This window comes from Citrus clementina, unplaced genomic scaffold, assembly GCF_000493195.1.
Source record: "Citrus clementina cultivar Clemenules unplaced genomic scaffold, Citrus_clementina_v1.0 scaffold_1, whole genome shotgun sequence".
Lineage (NCBI taxonomy): Eukaryota > Viridiplantae > Streptophyta > Magnoliopsida > Sapindales > Rutaceae > Citrus > Citrus x clementina.
Window position 1 is genome coordinate 25850362 of NW_006263303.1, and position 17370 is coordinate 25867731.

The following is a 17370-nucleotide window of genomic DNA, read 5'->3' on the forward strand; positions in this document are numbered from 1 at the left end:
AGGTCGTATAAACATGCAATACATGAAGGTCGTGTAAACGTGTAATACATGAAGGTCGTGTAATCGTGCAATACATGAAGGTCGTGTAATCGTGCAATACATGAAGGTCGTGTAAAACACAATCTTGAATCTTACATAACCTTACACGACCAAATCTTGTGTTACATAACAAAATTATAATCAGCACAATCCATTAATTTTTCACAATTTGCATGCAGCAAAACAACTAGAAATTTATTTTCGAACATGTTATGAGAGACTCACAACTAATTAATCTATTTTTTCAATATAAAACCCTAACTTTTTATTTTTTTCCCTTGAATATTAACAAGAAAACTAATTACATGAAATTATTTGTCTCAACTAGTTATATTCTAACAATTTTGCAGTAAATGATCAACTCTCTCCGGCGATTATGTAGTGACGAACTATGCTTCACTTTCTCAATTGTGATCAATTGTGGCAGCTTCTCCTTCTCAGGCTTAGTTTGCTCGTGTTGAAGTTCGATTTACCATATATGGAGAATGAATGTTTGTTTCAGTAGAGGTGATGCCAGTGAGGGAATTGCAGTGTTTGTTTGTTTGAGTTTGATAATGGAGGGAATTGCAGCAGATGAGTGTTTGTTTGCTTCAGTAGAGAATTGGAGAGGTGCTGTCCGTTGAGTTGAAATGTTTTAAAATGATGATAGCTTAGTAATTTCCTATCCGTTTTTAAAGGGTATCGATGAAAATTTCGGCAAAAATAAATTTTAGGGTATTGAGATAATTTTTGAAGTACGGAGGTGTACCGGGCGCAATTGGCTCAACAGCGTGATGCCAGGACGCTTTTGGCCGACAATGAAATCAAATATTAGAATCCCTAATCGTCCAGCTACTCTTCTTTTATAATAAAGTAAATTTTATGTGGACATTTACTTGCTAAAATTACAGCTTCATTACAACTTTCCTTTTCATTTTTTATAAAATTACTAAAATGGCAAAGGCCCTATGATAATTGAAGCAGCAGCATAGCTTCAAATAGAAAAAGGAAATAACACTGAAAATTCATTTAAACTGGACAAAGAATCTGCACAAGACTTTCTTTTTTTTTTTTGTGCAGTGGTGACCCACTAAATGAACACAAGCAATATTGCACTTCATCGGGAAACATTATAAAAATTCAGAAACCCATAAATTGACTGGATCATGTCATATAACCTATGATCAGTCAGCATCCGCATCTAAAGACTGACTGTTTGTCGGTGAAAGATTAGCCGCCATTAGAATGGAGACAGCTAGCTAAAGGAAAAATAGAAAAAGAACAAAAACAGAACATTTACAAATTGTTGTGCTTTGATTCCTTTTATAATTCTTATTGTTACAATATATATGAAATAAATAATTGAGAACTCGGATTGAATAAACACTAAAGTTACAATATTCTACACTGGATTTACTAGGAATACCGCTAAACCTGCGAAGTTTCAAAATTGGTGGAGATCATGAAAAGGAAAATTCAAGATCTCTTAACAACAGCAGTAGCGAAACAAGGATGATGAGTGAACTCAAAAGTAACCTTGAGTGACGGGTCAAGGGCTCCTACCCGGGAAATGACATTAAGAGCTATGCCATTGTGCTCTGCAACCTGCTCTATTCTTCTGAGTTCAGCCAATTTTTCCGGGTCATTGGAAAAACTACTCTTGATTTCCTTTGCGATTCTCTGAGCATCCTTAAAGTAATTGTACATAACTAAGGTCTAGGCACAGAAGCAATCCCGTTAACAGTTTGTACAAGAGGATAATGGAAAAGACTGGGTATTCGATAATGTCATAGAATACTCACTGAGAGGCGAGCGTAGGAAGTTGATTCCTTGAATGAGGGGTACGAAATGTGATCAGGAATGCAAGCTTTCTGTAAAAGCTCAAAATGCTGGAGGAATCTCTGGAGGAAAAAACAAATTGGCAACAGAAGTAAATTTCTAGCCATGCATTAAACTTTCAATAGCAACAGAAGTATGAACGCAAGCAGGTTCAGGCATTGAACCTGAAAAACTGCAACTATTCAATTCCTCTCAAGTATATTAGTTTAACTGGGAGAAAAAGATCAAATTTGCATCGGCTTGATGAATAAGAAAGAAGAAATGAAAGGAAATATTTTACCTCTTGCTCAGTATTAAAAGGGTTTTGACTCTGTAACACCATGAGGTCATTCCTCAAAGCAGCAAGCATCTGGAAAGACAGAACTAATTAATAAAGTGCAGAAGCTGACATGTCGATGTGTAAACACTTTTAAGTAAGAATGCGCAAGATTTCAGTGGGTACATATAAGTAGCCAGATCATCCTGAATTAGAAATTTATTACAAATCTGCAGAATAGTGTTTAAGTTGACTGGAAAACCTAAAATCTGGTGGAGATAATGAAGTAAATGTCTACCCAGAATACAACTTAAACAATATATAAAGCAGATATATATAATGTCATAACTAATGTATAAAAAGACACTTACCATCGTAAGCCCTTCGGCAAGACACATATGACACTGAAGAAACAAGATTGCTGGATGGACTCGAGATTCCTTTGCCACCTCCTTTAAGGAATCTTTTTTCTTCTTCCCCTTCCGTTTAACTGATATCAACCGAAGCATAGTAACAAATCAACAAGTTTCAAGAACTCAGTAGTACATACAGAGAACCACCCCAGGTTCTTTAGAAGAAAATTTGTTGTTATTCAAGTATAACATTTGAGTTCAGGGCCATAGGCTCAGCACATTCTGAGAAATTTTTCAGGAATTCAATCCAGCTAAATTAAGTTGTGTGCTTGTACAACTATATTTAACAAATCTCAGAAGTAAAATCACAAATGAAAATGGAAACAAACTTACTTGGTTCATTGCTTACAGCCATCCTAAAATGAGTTTTTTCAGCAAGCTTGATCAAGACAACATACAGGTACCAATAGACCATGCAATATTCACTGGGGGAATACAGATCCAATTCAAATCCCAGCATGAGAAAACGAGAAGCTATCCAGTAAGTTTGCTCCTCCACCCAATTGAGAACATGTCTTAATATTTTGACAGACATTTTCTGCAAAATCAAAAAATTTCTTTGCAACTCAGTAAACGTAAAATCAGTCGGGCACATGACAGCTGGGCCTGTTCTCAATGAGTCCAAACATTTACAGTGAGAAACTGACAAACAGAAGTCCAAACAATATATGAAGGAAAATCAAAATACGAAAACATATAATTTATGAATACTGGCTATGATATTCCACTCTTTTCTGGCTAGTGTATTAAATTGTACATTTATCCTTGTTTTTGTTTTCTTTCTATCATAATCCTCTCAGTTATCTTGCTCCATCACTGCATACATGAAAATCAGAAACTAACAATACACTCAAAATGCTGACAGGAAAGCAAGGTACCTCATCATCCATATTGCTTGAGACTTCTCCAACCTCATTCCTAAGAGCAAGCTCTAGCTGTTAGATAACAGATACAAGACATTAGTACACAAAAAGAAGGTTGTATTTTCAGCATTACATTGATACATGCAGATTCCATGTTGAAAAGACAGGAAAATTATTTTTCACCCAGTTGAAATATATCATAAATCCACAGAAAAGGGCCAGATAAACACAAAACTCAACCAACAAAGAAAATGTAAAAACTAATTAGAAAGCAGACCTATATATAAAATATGTCAAACTGTACAAGAAAGAGAAGAAAGAGCTATGGGAACTGTTCTACTGCAAAAAAGTCTCCCCAAAATGAAATATCCTTTATCTATGAAAATTCTACTAATAAATAAAAGTGAAAAAGAACGTGAAGTGAAAACAAATAATTTCTCTGTATATTTATCAACTTACCCAAAGTCTCAATTGATAATGGGAAAAAGGTCTACATACACATTCAACTTGTTACCAATAACACATGGTATATAATTAATGGTGAATAATTTAGATCTCAAAAAAAGATTTTACTAGTAAATTATCAGCACAATAAAAAACAGGACCGGTGCAGCCTCCAACTAATTGGCATATAGTAAAACTAAAACATTCATAGAGATAACAAAAATAAACAAGCCCAAGCATACAAAAGTTGCAGAATATTTCAAATAAGTTTTGGGGAAAAAAAGAAAATGAACAAGACAATTGACGGAAATGGGAAATTCAAATTAAAGACAAACCTGTACATAAATAACACGCCAATCTTGCAAGATTTTCCCAAGCTTACGCCTCTGCCATGCAGCATTTGTGCAAAGAATTTTGAGCATATTGATCACTAGCTGCATTATATAATAACATTACATGCATTTTAGTTCAATCGCCATCAGCAAGAATCCAGATGCTAAAAATTGCTTTCCCAACTTTATTGCAAAGAGGACAGACACAAATGGCATTTTTTAACACACTAGCTTATGACCTGGTAATCTATGGTGAAACCGAAATAAATAAATAATTCCTGAGTTCATACTAGCAATTGATTTTCAAATTTGAACAAAACCCCTGAATACAATAATTGGATCATTCAAGGATATTTCATTAAAAAATAAATTTAAATTAAAATCCCAAGAGTTAAATTTTTCACCTGCCCCAATTGCATGAAACATTCAGACTTCTGAATATCATGGTTCTTCGTGAATTCAGGCAATGCCGAAGCTTTAGTGATCACAGCAAATATAGGATATCGTCCATAAAGTTTCCCATCTTGAACCAGTAAAACCTGTTCACAAGTTGCCAGGATCATGGATTCAAAAATATGATTGAATAAAAAATACCAGTAGGAATCCCATATGTAGGTACAAGACTACTAACATGATTGAGGAAAAAGAAACTCGATACAGCCAAACATTAAGCGGGTTTAAGAGACGTGTACAAAGAGAATACAAAGCTGTAGTGGGAGCTAAAGTGTCCTAGCAATGAGTTGCCAAAAATCCAAGATTCAACCGGTCCTTTGTACTAAGATGCGAAAACTATTTCACCGTGAAGTATTACTCTTTTCCAAGGTTTATCTTGTCACTCAAAAGTTTAGCACGTTAACTTGATAGAATATGAATTGCTCAATTAAATTCACTTGTAACAATTGTTATTTTTTTTTTGTTTTCAATTACGTGACCTTTTAGTATTCAAGGTGTTAGAAAATGGATCGACCAAAATACAAAAAACTTCCGAGCAAAAATGATAAATCTTCAGAATGTCAAACACAACAATTTAATTATGGGCCTGTTATCCCTTTTTCGTCTTCTTAATATCATTTTTTAAGGACACCCAATTATGTGAAATGGAAGAGACGGAGGTTAGGAGCAAAGGAAGGGGAAAGAGGGAGACCAGACATCCAAAGGAAGACTATTCTTGAGGGGGGAAAAATGTAGATAGCCCTAAAAGAGAGACAGAGACAGAGATAGTGAAATCTAACCTGTAGATGAGCTCTTGCAACCAAATCAGGTTTAGACTTTTGAAACTGAACCACAAAGCGTAGAACACCTTCTAACGAAGGGTCCAAAGAGTAGGAACATATGACATCTAGATCATGAAGAAGTTTCACAAAATATTCAACAGCCTGGCAGAATAGAAATAAATATTGTTATGTAAATGAAATAAAATTAGTAGATATATCATTAATTCTACAATACTCACCCTTTTCCAACTTAGTATTTTAATAGCACGTGGTGGAGTGGGAGCAGCTGATCTGCTGTTTAAACTAGCATCAAATCCAATTGGAGTATGACCAGAGGCAGTTGTTTTACCTTCTATACCATCTTTGCATGTTCCACAAACACCAAACCTGAGGAACTCTGCTGATTTTAGAATGGATTCAAGCTCCAATATACATGAGGCTATATGTTTTCTGGCCATCTCGAAGCCTCGTCCTTGAGGTCGTCTCATACACGCAAGGGTATGGAAAAAATGCTGAAGAAGACGAATAAATGATAACAGTGCAGGTAAAGAACAAATTCTATGGGTTATGTCGAATACAATAGGTTGTAAACAAATACAGAATGCCACAGCATGGTAGCATGTAGCTGCTAGAAGAGAAAAACTAGAAATACAACTGAAAAACGAAGTTCACAAATGGTGATAGATACAATCATTTCCGCTGATAAAGATAAGCCCAATGATTTAGGGCCAGAAATAATAGAATTATTTATTTTTCTTATTTGTCTTTAAATTTGAATACTATTGATTGATCATTTCCTATCAGCCTTAACTTTTTAACTTGATAGTGTTTCAACAATCGTTTAAAAAACATGTTATGCTTTAAAAGGCATCAAGAGACATTTTATCTATTGCAAAATACACACACACACACACACACATATATAGAAGGGAGTGAAAAAACCAAACACCTGAAAAATTATTCAACTGGAAAATAATAGAAATTGTTTAAAAACCCAGAAGAGCATTTTGAAGCACGTGGCTTCAAATAGAAAGCTCAAGCTTGAAAATTAAAGAACTGAAAGTAAATAGAAACGCAACACCAATCTTCCTGACTCACTATTTAATTTTTTTCAAAAAGTTTCAGATAAATCATTAACAACAATTTTAATATATAAATGTAGGCATTAATTGGTCTCACATATCAAAGAATGCATTTCCGTTGAAGGAGAGGGATGTATTCAAGGAAAAGGCAATAATAGTATGAAACAAATGCACAAAAACGCACAGGCTAGATTTCATTTCATCCAAATATCCTATAAAATGAGTACACACAGTGTAAGACCTTACGAAAGCGTAAGCGGCATAACAAAGCTTTGCAGAAGCCCTCTTCCAAATCAAGATTATGTTGTAATGGTTCTATATCTGCATCAAAGTAGCGAGTACATCAATAAAGGAAATCACTTTTACCTCAACTTAATTCGCAGGCATTTATAAAGGATGACAGTCACAAATATGCAACTCGTCAGAGTTCTGACTTTGGAGCTGTTCCTGATACATTATAGACTTAAAATTTAACTAGCGCAGATGCTGAATCCCTAAATGTTCAAGTTAAAATCAAAGAAATAGAGTTTATATACATTTACACTGTCAAAATAAATGTGGACACAACCTCACATTTTCTGGAACTTTGAGTTCATATTGATAACGAATTGCACCATATGACACTACTGTCAAAGCTCTCCTTATTACTCTTTTTTCTTTGGTCAAGCAATTTCCAATAAATTCAATAAGTCATTGGTAAAAGCTTGCTAAACACCATCTAGATCCACCGTGATCTTTCGGAGGCGACTTATATATCATCACAAGACTGTTAAGCAAACCAGTACAAATGGTAGCTCCTCCAAGTATGTTACATAGAAAATGGTCATAAGAAGTTAAAAATTCAAAACCTACTTGAGCTCAAGCATGGAAAGGAAAATAATAATAATAAATAGTCTACTTTCAAATTAACATCAGGTCTGGATTCCAGCTTAAAGTCTAATTCAATGAGGTTGCTGGATTTTAAGATTGTGACTCAGCATGTGGAACCATTTCATGAAGCTGCACCAAACTGTCAGTGATTGCATCATCAGCAATTGAAAAGAGTTTTTGGCTTCTCAAATATGAGGACCATGCAGTTATACTAATTTGATCTCACAAGTTTTGATCATGGATTTGATTGAATAAACAGTATGAATCTACATCCACAGCTGTGATCCACTTTTCCCCAGAAAAAATAAATAAATAAATAAAAAGAGTCAAGCTGGTCCTACGCAGACACATGGTAACACATTTGTTGTATGTGAAAAAATGTACATGAAAAAATCCAGAGAACATCAGCTCGAAAGAAAGGGACCAGGCTCGTTAATGAGTCACCACCTCAATCATTATCACAAACTAATTTTGCGTTGTTGTTCACCATTAAAAAATAGTCTAAATCCTATTTTCATCTTGATATCTGGTGCTTCAGTAATTAGAGAACAGAAAAAGAAGATGAATATATTTGAGAAAGTGATTGGATAACTACCCTCTAATACTCTTTTTTTAGATGACGGGGCTTTACAAGCCCGCAATTGGCGACAAATGGTTTCTTCAACAGCATTTAAAAATGATAAGCACTTTTCATCTCCGTCCCCATCCAAAGGAAGACCATATGTCATGGAGAATAGATCCTCCTCCTGACAAAGAAACATAAAAGATAAAAATTTATAGAAAATACTTTCACCAAAATATTAATTCTGAGCAAAAGGAAAAAAGGGTAAATATGTGCTAATCCTTTTTCCATCAAGATATAATATAATAATTGGAAATAACATTGCTTTATTTTTGAGAAGCTAAGTGTACAATGTCATACATAGCCAAATAGTTTGCTTAATCCTGATTTAAAACAACTTGGAGCATTAAGCATCACAGTAATAGTTAACTAAAAGCAACAAAAACAAGGGGAAAATGATTAATTGACAGGTATGTAGCAATAATTGATTCAGAGTAGAAAAGAGATGTTGGAGTACTTTACTTCGTGTGTACGAGCATCTGAGACAACTGACACAACTGCCTTGCAGGTTGCACGTATGACTCTGCAATAAGAATGCAATATAGCATGTGAAGACGTCCTATCAAGCCTCAGAAGATAGATGCACGAAAAAACAGTTTGTGCCAGTGAATGACCGCTGTGCCATGTCGCCTGCCATGGTAGATTACAGTTTATTGATTACAAAAGTAAAGGCACAATCCATACAGTTGGAAAGAGAAGTAGGCCAATGACAGGACGCACCATAATTACAATGCTACATAAGCATATACACAAGGAAGAAACTCCCAATTTAAATGGTTTAGCAATTAGGTCGAGGGTAAGAAAAATACAAGTGGTAATGTGAAAAGCAAACTTAATCAATCTGGGTTTGCATACGACTTTCTGCTCAAATGTGCAAACCAAACACAATACTTGACCAAATGTGCATTGCAAGTGAACCAGGATAACCAAACAGCTAGTTTGTTTTGAGAGATTGAGGGAGAGAGCATATTTGCAGATGGCAATCATGAGCTGATTTCCCATATGTTTACAAGCACAAGCTCCTTCTCTCACTATTCTGGATGTATTCATTTTCTTTCTCAATAAATATAAGGGAGGAGAAAAAAAGTGTCCACATATTTATTTGTTGTGACATCAAAAAGAAAACTGCCAAGGCATATTTAACATAGTTCCGAAGCATTCAAGAGTCGTCTACATCTATTTTGAAATCGCATAGGGTTAAAGATAGTGGAAGATAATCCCGACATTACCTCACATGCAAGAAGATGGTCCATAATGTCAATAATGCTTTGAACATCAATGGTTTTATCATGGCTAAGAGGAACTGGAGCAGCTCCATCTTCAATGGCCTCATCAAGAGAACAGTATTTAGAGACAATACCAGAATCCATTTTTGGGTCCATTATCTGATATAAATAACAAAAATTGAAGTTGTAAGTGTAATCAAAGGATCAGGATTTCATAAAGCATAACAGATATGTCATATGAAAGAATGAATAAGGTCATGTTCTTTTAGGGAAAATTATTGGCTTAAAATTTGGACACAAATCTCAACCATTCATGTCATTTAATCAAATAGAAAAGATTGTTACTGGTCTGAAAAGAATGAAAGATAACCTTTTGAATTAGATCAACACCATTAGATAAAAGGGATGAATGGTTAGGAACGTGTGTCAAAAATTCAAGTCAAACTTTAAGTTAAAGATCCCAATCACAAACTATTATCATGCACAATACTAAATATCATGCTTCAGGATCCTAACCGATAGTGAGCTTATACATAACTCATGTAGGGAAACATGTCGATACAAGCGATAAAAGAAGAAGTGAACTACATCCTAATGAAAGTCACTTGATTGATTCATTCTACATCACATAGAATGAACATAGCAGAGAGCATATATTCAACCATTGCACTCACTAAGCACGAACAATATGAGAAGAAATCAACAAAGAAAGCATTCATATAAAATATAATATCAAAGATAAGCAATAATATAATATAAAATAGCAATACCTCTAAAGCAGACATGGCCGCAAAAAGATTGAAATTTTCTCCATGAATCATTTCACCATCTCCAAGTTCTGTGACTCGAAAATTACAGAGAATAAGAGGAAGTAATCATTAAGCAACTATAACTAGCCACATTACTCATCAAGTTTACTAGCAGCAAACACGTAAGCAAATCTAATTAAAGGAGGAAAAAAATACAACAAAAGAAAAATATCCATGCGTCAAAATCTAGCATAATAACTGCGTCGTCCTAATTTAAAGAAATATTTTTAAAAAAATCCTCGCGAGCAGAACAGAAGTTGAGATTTGGGTATTACTAAGCGAATATTTAAATGAAAAAGAATTGAAACCTTTACAGGCGGCGTCAAGAAGAGGAGAGATGTCGGCCCAGACAGTGTTGTCGCCGGAAGGAATGGAGCTTCGTTCAGGTGCTTGATGGCTCATCGTAGCCTCCTCTGCATCCCTCTCGGCCATCGTCGCCTAAGCGTTAGGCAGCGGTTAAAGATTCTTTACGGAGCTTCGTGCTCTCCGTCTTTTGTCTTTGCCTTGGTTTAACGAGGAAAATACATACTGTACCCGCAAGTGGAAGTTCGAACGGGAAGGTTTTAGGGCACCTGTCGGGTCGGATCTCCAGTGAGTTCACCCGGGCAAAAGTGCAGCTGACAATTTTGAAGTGGGCGGATACTTCTAGAAGTCTGAAAAGACAAAAACACCCTCAAAACTTTCATTCGTCCTGTTGTAACCAGTAAACATGGATCCTCAAAACTTTGCTAATATTATAGAAACGGGAACAAATAATAAAATCATAACAAAATAAAAAAGGATATTAAAAATATCTCTCTTTTACAATGTGTTTTTTTTTTTAATAATTAATACTATGATGGAATCAATGAGAAAATATACACAACAAATTCATGATATATATATATATATATATATAATTTGTATTTGAGTTGAAATACAAATTATACATATCATCACTATAAATCTAATATCATTATTTTTTTAGTTTTATTAATTTGAGGTATCATTTCCTTTTTATTTGAAGTATTAAATACTCTCATTCTCATATTGATGGTGCGAGAGAAATGAGTTGTCATTAGACTATAACTGAAAAAAAAAATAGAAAAAAAAAAAAAAACTTAAGCAACTGCCAATGCAATGCAATCACTAAGATATAAATTGATCATCGGATTAATAGGCGCCGTAGCCTAGCTATAAATAAATTACCCTTTTTATTTAAACTCCTCATCCTACCCAATTTTGATTTTTACTACTCACGGATTTCCACGATATTATTGTATATTAGATCATCTCTCTGCCTGTCTCTTCATGACATTTTGCTTCATTAGTGTTACATCACTGCACTTATCACTATCAAAGAAAACTGCTTTCGCGGGTACTTGTTAATGTTTAACTTTTTGAAAGGTTTTAGTTGTTAGATTGATTTTCTGTCATTGTTTGTTAAAATATTACTACAACTAATTGTATTTAATGTTTCATTAGGGATATTAATATATTTTATATTTATGGAGGAGGAGGAGGAGGAGGAGGAGGAGACGAGAATTGATGATTATTAGGTTCCTCTGCTCGAGGACCATATATATATGGGTTCCTGTAACAAACTAGAAATTAAGTATGAAGATTTTCAAGTCCCCCATGTTAAGATCTTTACCCTCGGGACCATATATACCATGGTTGAGCTCAGGTTTGAGACTCCTAATCTGAGTGTATTCGGATATACTGGCAACGTATTTTCCTGGTCTTCATGTGGTGCACTTTCTCTGTCGGAAGCCAATCTCCATTTCTGCTCCGCCCCAAAAATATGATTCTCAATGGTATGTAGTCAAATACATTGAACTACTCGCAAGGTTCCATCAGGTTTCCAAATTGTTGAAATTGCGCAGCTAGCCTTGACTGTGAGATATGTATGTTCTATTCTTGCAAGCATCAGTTTTATCTTTGATTGGCTCCCTCATATGACCCAATTTTCCTTTTTTTTTTTCGCTGTGCACTGTGCATGTTCCTGCAGATTTGAGACAAAGCCTACATCCTCCACTGTCCGGTGCCAAGCATTTGGATTTTACAATGAGATTATTAACAAACAGGGATTTTTGGCTCTGGATTTCACCTCATGCTGGGACTGTGTTCAGAATATCGAAACAGAAAGAAATTTACTTCCCAAGGTTATGTTCTTTTTTCTCTTTTAAGTTATGAAAATTATATACTTATACCCCTTAATGTATGCTACTGAGTGGACTTAACTATATGTGCTTAATTGTGCGAGCTTAATTTGGTCCATGCCATGGTATAGGTAAAAAAACTCACAATCCTCTTGCAAATCTCTTGGACCTCTGCACTTTTGAAATGTTTGTCATCTCTATAGGTCATGATATAGATGTGGATTACACTTGCAGAGGAAAAAGTTTGATAACAAAAGATGTTATCAATTAAAATGTTACATAAGTTCTCTTAAAACAAAATAAAAAACTCAATTAAAATGTTACATAATTTCTATCTCCACAATTTTAAATTCTTATAAACATAAATTATGAAATAGAGTGGGTGTAAAAAAATTATTAAACGACTAATTTATTTAAATATTTTGTTAAATTTTTATTCAAAATAAAAAAATTAATTTATCATTTAAGTAATTTCATTTAAAAAATAATTCTACAAAATATTTAAAGGGAGTGTCAAATGACATACTCTTTGATGTTCTGTCAGTGGCTCGTGATCTTGAATTTCTTTGTCCTGCGAAAAAGGCTAGTATAGGCCGATTGATGGGAGCCTGACCCGTATTTAGTTGGCAAAGCCTTCCATTGGGCAAGTTCAAGTTGATTTCAGGCACGGGGGTATCTTTTTGAGGCTGAAAAACTCTTAGCTAGATTCTTGTTTCTTCTATGTTTTGTTTTCAATTGTTCGCTTTAGATGTTCGCTATTTTTTGAATTGTTACAATTTATGAATATATCATAAGTTGGGATTTATTGAAAATCTAGATACATAACTTATGGTATAGTCCGGAGGTAGATCAAACATATCATAAAAATCAACTCCCACTAACATATATTGAAAAATATCTAGTTATCAAGCTTTAATTAAGAGTCAATTTAATTAGCTTTGTAATCCAATGGGTTAGTGCTCTCAATTGTTAAGGGCACCAATTCAAAGGTGAGTTTCTTCTATTGAGATATAAAACAGTGTGTGATAGCACAGTGCTTTCTATACTTAATCGATGTCAGTAGTCTCACTTCCAAAATGGGATTCCATCGAACTTGTAAGATCATTTGGATGAAGAGGGGGCTCCCGCTTGTGTATTGAAAGTAAAATGTTCTCTCGTCCTCATTTCAAATTTTCACTTTCGTTAGTGCCTGCCACAGAGCTTCATAATTAATTAATAGAAAATATTATTCGTCTAGAACGTTGAGAGAAGGCTGAGAGAAACGGCAACTTGTGTTGTCGTTTCCCCCCTCTCCTTCTCTTAGTGTTCTAACATTTTTATTGTTAAAAAAATAAAAATAAAAAAAGGTAAAAATGACAAAGCAAGCAAATTTGTCACATGCAGCACTCTCTTTCTTGGCATTGTAATAATTTTATATTGTTATTTTTTATAAAACCTCCTCCAGGGTTGAGGTTTATCCAAGGAAATTCATTGTCACCAAATACAACACTAAGTTGCAAAGAACGAAGTCTGCAAAACAACAAAAGCTCACTTTGGTGTTAGGTCCTGCAATTTGATGGACAAAAATCAACAGGTGTTAAAAGAATGTCATCAAATCAAAGAAACCAATAAATGGATGTACTTTGCTTTATTAAAAAAAAAAATTAAGCTTGCTTTATTAACAAAACACTCCATTTTAAAGCTCACTTTATTAACAAGAGAGAGTGCATCACTCTCTCTTGGCATTGTAATAATTTTATATTGATATTTTTTAGGACAATCTAGAGTGAGGACAATCTACAGAGAGAGAGAGAGAGGGAAAATAAGGATGATTTGACTTTTTTTAATTTTTTTAACAATAAAAAATGTTTAGAACGTTGAGAGAGAGTGAGAGGCAAAACAACAACACAAGTTGCCATTTCTCTTATCCTTCTCTCAGCGTTCTAGGTATTTAGCACAACTGTTAATTAAATAGCACAATAAATTATTAAGCAATTAAGATAGTGAATTTTCTCTACAAAGGTTTTTATGGTATATTCACACCTTGATTCCCTATGAATTGGCACAGAGAGGATTGCATTATAGGATCCCCGAGTTCTTATTTTCATTAAGGAATTTAGAATATACAACTGGGCATTTGACTATGGTGTATCACCAATTGTTTTCATTATCTATTAAAAGGAATATCAATTTCCACGTGAAAAAGATAAATCTTTTACATGTAATTTTAAAAGATCCTATACATATGGTGCATCAAATTGCTTAAAAGAACAGATATTATTGATATTTAAGAACCCAGACGGGAGAGCTCGAAGACTCATGAGTGCTGGCTCACAAACTTTCTTGAGCACAGTGTCGATTAACAATAGTGAATTTGTTACACTAAACAAAAACTCTATATACGCAATGAAGGCAAAAAAAATTAAATGGGCATCCTAACATTAAGTCTCTTAAGCCACACCGAATGTATCACCATATGAAGTGCATCAAATGGCTTAGCTGGTCGGTTCAGTACAAAATGCCTTTGCACTTGCACCACATTCTTCTGCAATTCCAAGTACTTATCATCGGAAACTCCTTTCAATATAGTCTTTATTTCCAGAATCTTGTCCACCGGAATTTGTATGGAAAATTGGCTCCAATCAAGAACGTCACTGAATGGCAGTGCATAGTGATCCGAAATAATCACCGGGACACAGCCTACATAAATTGCCTCGACGAGTCTAGGGCTAGCCACTTCGAACCCGCTAGGGCACAAGCAAAACTTGCTCCGCCTCATCGTTTTCATGTAATCTTGGCCTTTGGGAAGATATTCATGTACTTGAATTTCATCGTCCTTATCCTTCCAATGCTGGAACAAAAGTTTACGTACGTCTCCATGGGCGCCCCCGGCAAAAAATGCAAAAACCGAAGCACCCTGCGCGGTACGCTTGCGGATTCTTGTCGGGGTTAGATATCCGGGAGGTAAGTTGAATTCTGGCAGCGGGACATCCCTTATGGGGTTGAAACCTTCAGAGGTGTTGGCATTGCACAGTACTCTTATGAAATTCTTGTAAATCTCAGGGTTGTCATGTGATATTTGGGGCGCCTGAAATGAGAAACCCTACTCTTGGTAATTTTTTTATTACATACACACGTGGCATGATTTCATATCCTTTGTTAAAAATCAGCCAACGTGAGGTGCTTTGTGAAATGCTTTCTTTATCAGTGTACGTGCATGTGTATGTTTCTATTTTTTCTCTGTTTGGAAAATCTTTTACTTCTAAATGATAAAAAGAAAAGGAAGAGGAAGGATCTAAGTACCCAATCATGGCAAGAGACCATAAAATGGTCAGCTCCTGCGCTTCTATTCCAATATGGGTATCTATCCGCAACGACCCGGAGATAATCATTGAAAATACGAACCAAGCGATCGCGATGATAGTCGGTGATAGGGCGGTAGACATACTCCACAATGTATGTGACACTAATAGGTACGAAGAATGCGTGTGCCTCATCAGGATGACGGGCCATGAATGGGCTCAATCCGCTCTCCATCTCATCTATGAAGTGGCCTTCAATGGCGTAGATGTGTTTCGTGGGACCAACGTGTGCAATGGGCAGCTCCCCTTCTGTGTAGGCCCATATCTTGAATCTCTTCAACATCTCTACGTGACTCCTATAAAATGGAGGGGGTAAAAAGCCATTATTAAAATTTTAAGGGAAGTGACTTAGGTGGAATTTTTTGTGAATCTTGATTCAAGTAAGTATCCACCATAACTTCAAAATCATAAGTTTATGGTACGTCAGAATTAATATAATTAGTTATTGCATATGTGATATATGTAGTCCAACTTCATATAACTATCACTTATATATTAATTTTTTAAAACAATTGAACATATAATATTATTTATTTGTTGTATGACTAAATAGTATTTTGACTATATCTATAATATCTCCTTAATAAGGTGAATGTTCTAAGTGCCCCGTGTTCACAAATTACACTAATTATGGAAAAAATATCACCTTTCTTTAAAGAAAGGCTTATAGGGAAAATGTTTGAATTGTAATCCAGTAACCGTCTTTTGAAATTTTAATATGGGCAAAGTTATGGTACCACAGTTGTATGGTACCACAGCTGGATCCAACCATTGGATCTAGCCCACAGTTGTCACCAGAACTAAATCCAATGGCTGGATCCAGCTGTGGTACCATACAACTGTGGCATCATAGCTAGACCCTTTTAATATACACTTTTGAACTTTGAGAATTAACATTTTCAAGGGAGGATATAGTTCAAAGTATGTTAACGGTTGCCGTAAGGGCATAGCTAAAGAATAAAAAATGAAAAAGAGAATCAATATAACCTTTCGTCCAATTAATCTTTACATTTTAGGAAATTAACTAAAATGTTTTTATCGTTACTTCTATAGATGTTGAATTTAATTTTTCAAGTGCAAATAGTAGTTTTGTCCAATACAATTTAAAATTCTACTTAAAAGAAAAAAACATGTAACAGTTACAAAAATAAAGAATAATGAGATGATTGAATAAATGTATAACAGCGATTTTTTGAGTAATTATTAAAAATATATGGACTAAACTAAACAAATCCTGATTATTAATTAAGTGATGAGTAAAAATTCAACTCAGTCTTGAATCCTAATTCATGATATATCATATAGTGTCTAGATGAGTATTTACCCATATTTAGTAATTAACAAATATATAATTAAAAAATGATATAATTAAGGAAATAACAGCAAACTTTATTCTAGCTATATAACTGCGACCTAATTGATATTTAACTGATGGAAAGCGTAAGCGTTTCTGTAAATGGATCCTCTCGGAATGAAACTCCCATTCTTATCAGATGAATATTTCCTTGTTCGAATTGCTTCTCGAATGGCTGCTCGTGCTCTCACTAAATCTGCTTCAATTCTTGCTAAATTACTCTTTTTCTTCTCATGCATATATAACACAAGAAGCACACAAGAAAAAAAGAAATCAATATTTTATCATAAACTCTAAAAACCAAACGTATATAAATACTTGATAAAATTAATTTTTAAAAACTTGTAAACTTAACATACTTTGATGTTTTTGGTGGAATTTGAGGGAGGAATATTTACTCGTGGAGTGATTTGGCTGGTTTCTTGTTCATGATTGAATGAAGTTGATAAAGTGAATATGTCAGTGAAATCTTTTTGGTTAAAGGAAGAGAAGTAGAAGAGAATGATTGTGAGGAGAAGAAAAGTTGAAAGCAATAGAAAAAGTGAA

At 34.5% G+C, this 17370-nt stretch overlaps 2 protein-coding genes across 6 annotated transcripts; both read right to left on the reverse strand.

Moving 5' to 3' along the window:
• Positions 1-1368: 1368 nt before the first annotated feature.
• LOC18055829 (N-alpha-acetyltransferase 35, NatC auxiliary subunit) lies at positions 1369-10618 on the reverse strand. 4 transcript variants are annotated; one of them, XM_024177469.1, is made up of 16 exons: positions 10297-10618; positions 9950-10017; positions 9183-9338; positions 8411-8476; positions 7927-8077; positions 6703-6782; positions 5619-5891; positions 5398-5541; positions 4570-4704; positions 4169-4267; positions 3405-3461; positions 2860-3064; positions 2485-2603; positions 2138-2206; positions 1821-1919; positions 1369-1734 (listed from the first exon to the last, which is right to left on the reverse strand). In XM_024177469.1, exons 1-16 carry the CDS (start codon positions 10418-10420, stop codon positions 1495-1497), a joined length of 2085 nt encoding a protein of 694 aa, XP_024033237.1. In that variant the 5' UTR covers positions 10421-10618; the 3' UTR covers positions 1369-1494. The 4 variants fall into 4 exon arrangements, with proteins under 4 accessions (XP_024033237.1, XP_006453092.1, XP_024033238.1 ...); XM_006453029.2 differs by having other exon boundaries at positions 8416-8583; XM_024177470.1 differs by lacking the exon at positions 8411-8476.
• A 3912-nt stretch (positions 10619-14530) lies between these two features.
• On the reverse strand, positions 14531-17048 carry LOC18055830 (probable glycosyltransferase At5g20260). Of its 2 annotated transcripts, none has more exons than XM_024178562.1 (3): positions 16900-17048; positions 15412-15766; positions 14531-15196 (listed from the first exon to the last, which is right to left on the reverse strand). In XM_024178562.1, exons 2-3 carry the CDS (start codon positions 15751-15753, stop codon positions 14531-14533), a joined length of 1008 nt encoding a protein of 335 aa, XP_024034330.1. In that variant the 5' UTR covers positions 15754-15766; positions 16900-17048. The 2 variants fall into 2 exon arrangements, with proteins under 2 accessions (XP_024034330.1, XP_024034331.1); XM_024178563.1 differs by having other exon boundaries at positions 15412-15767; positions 16934-17039.
• Positions 17049-17370: the final 322 nt, after the last annotated feature.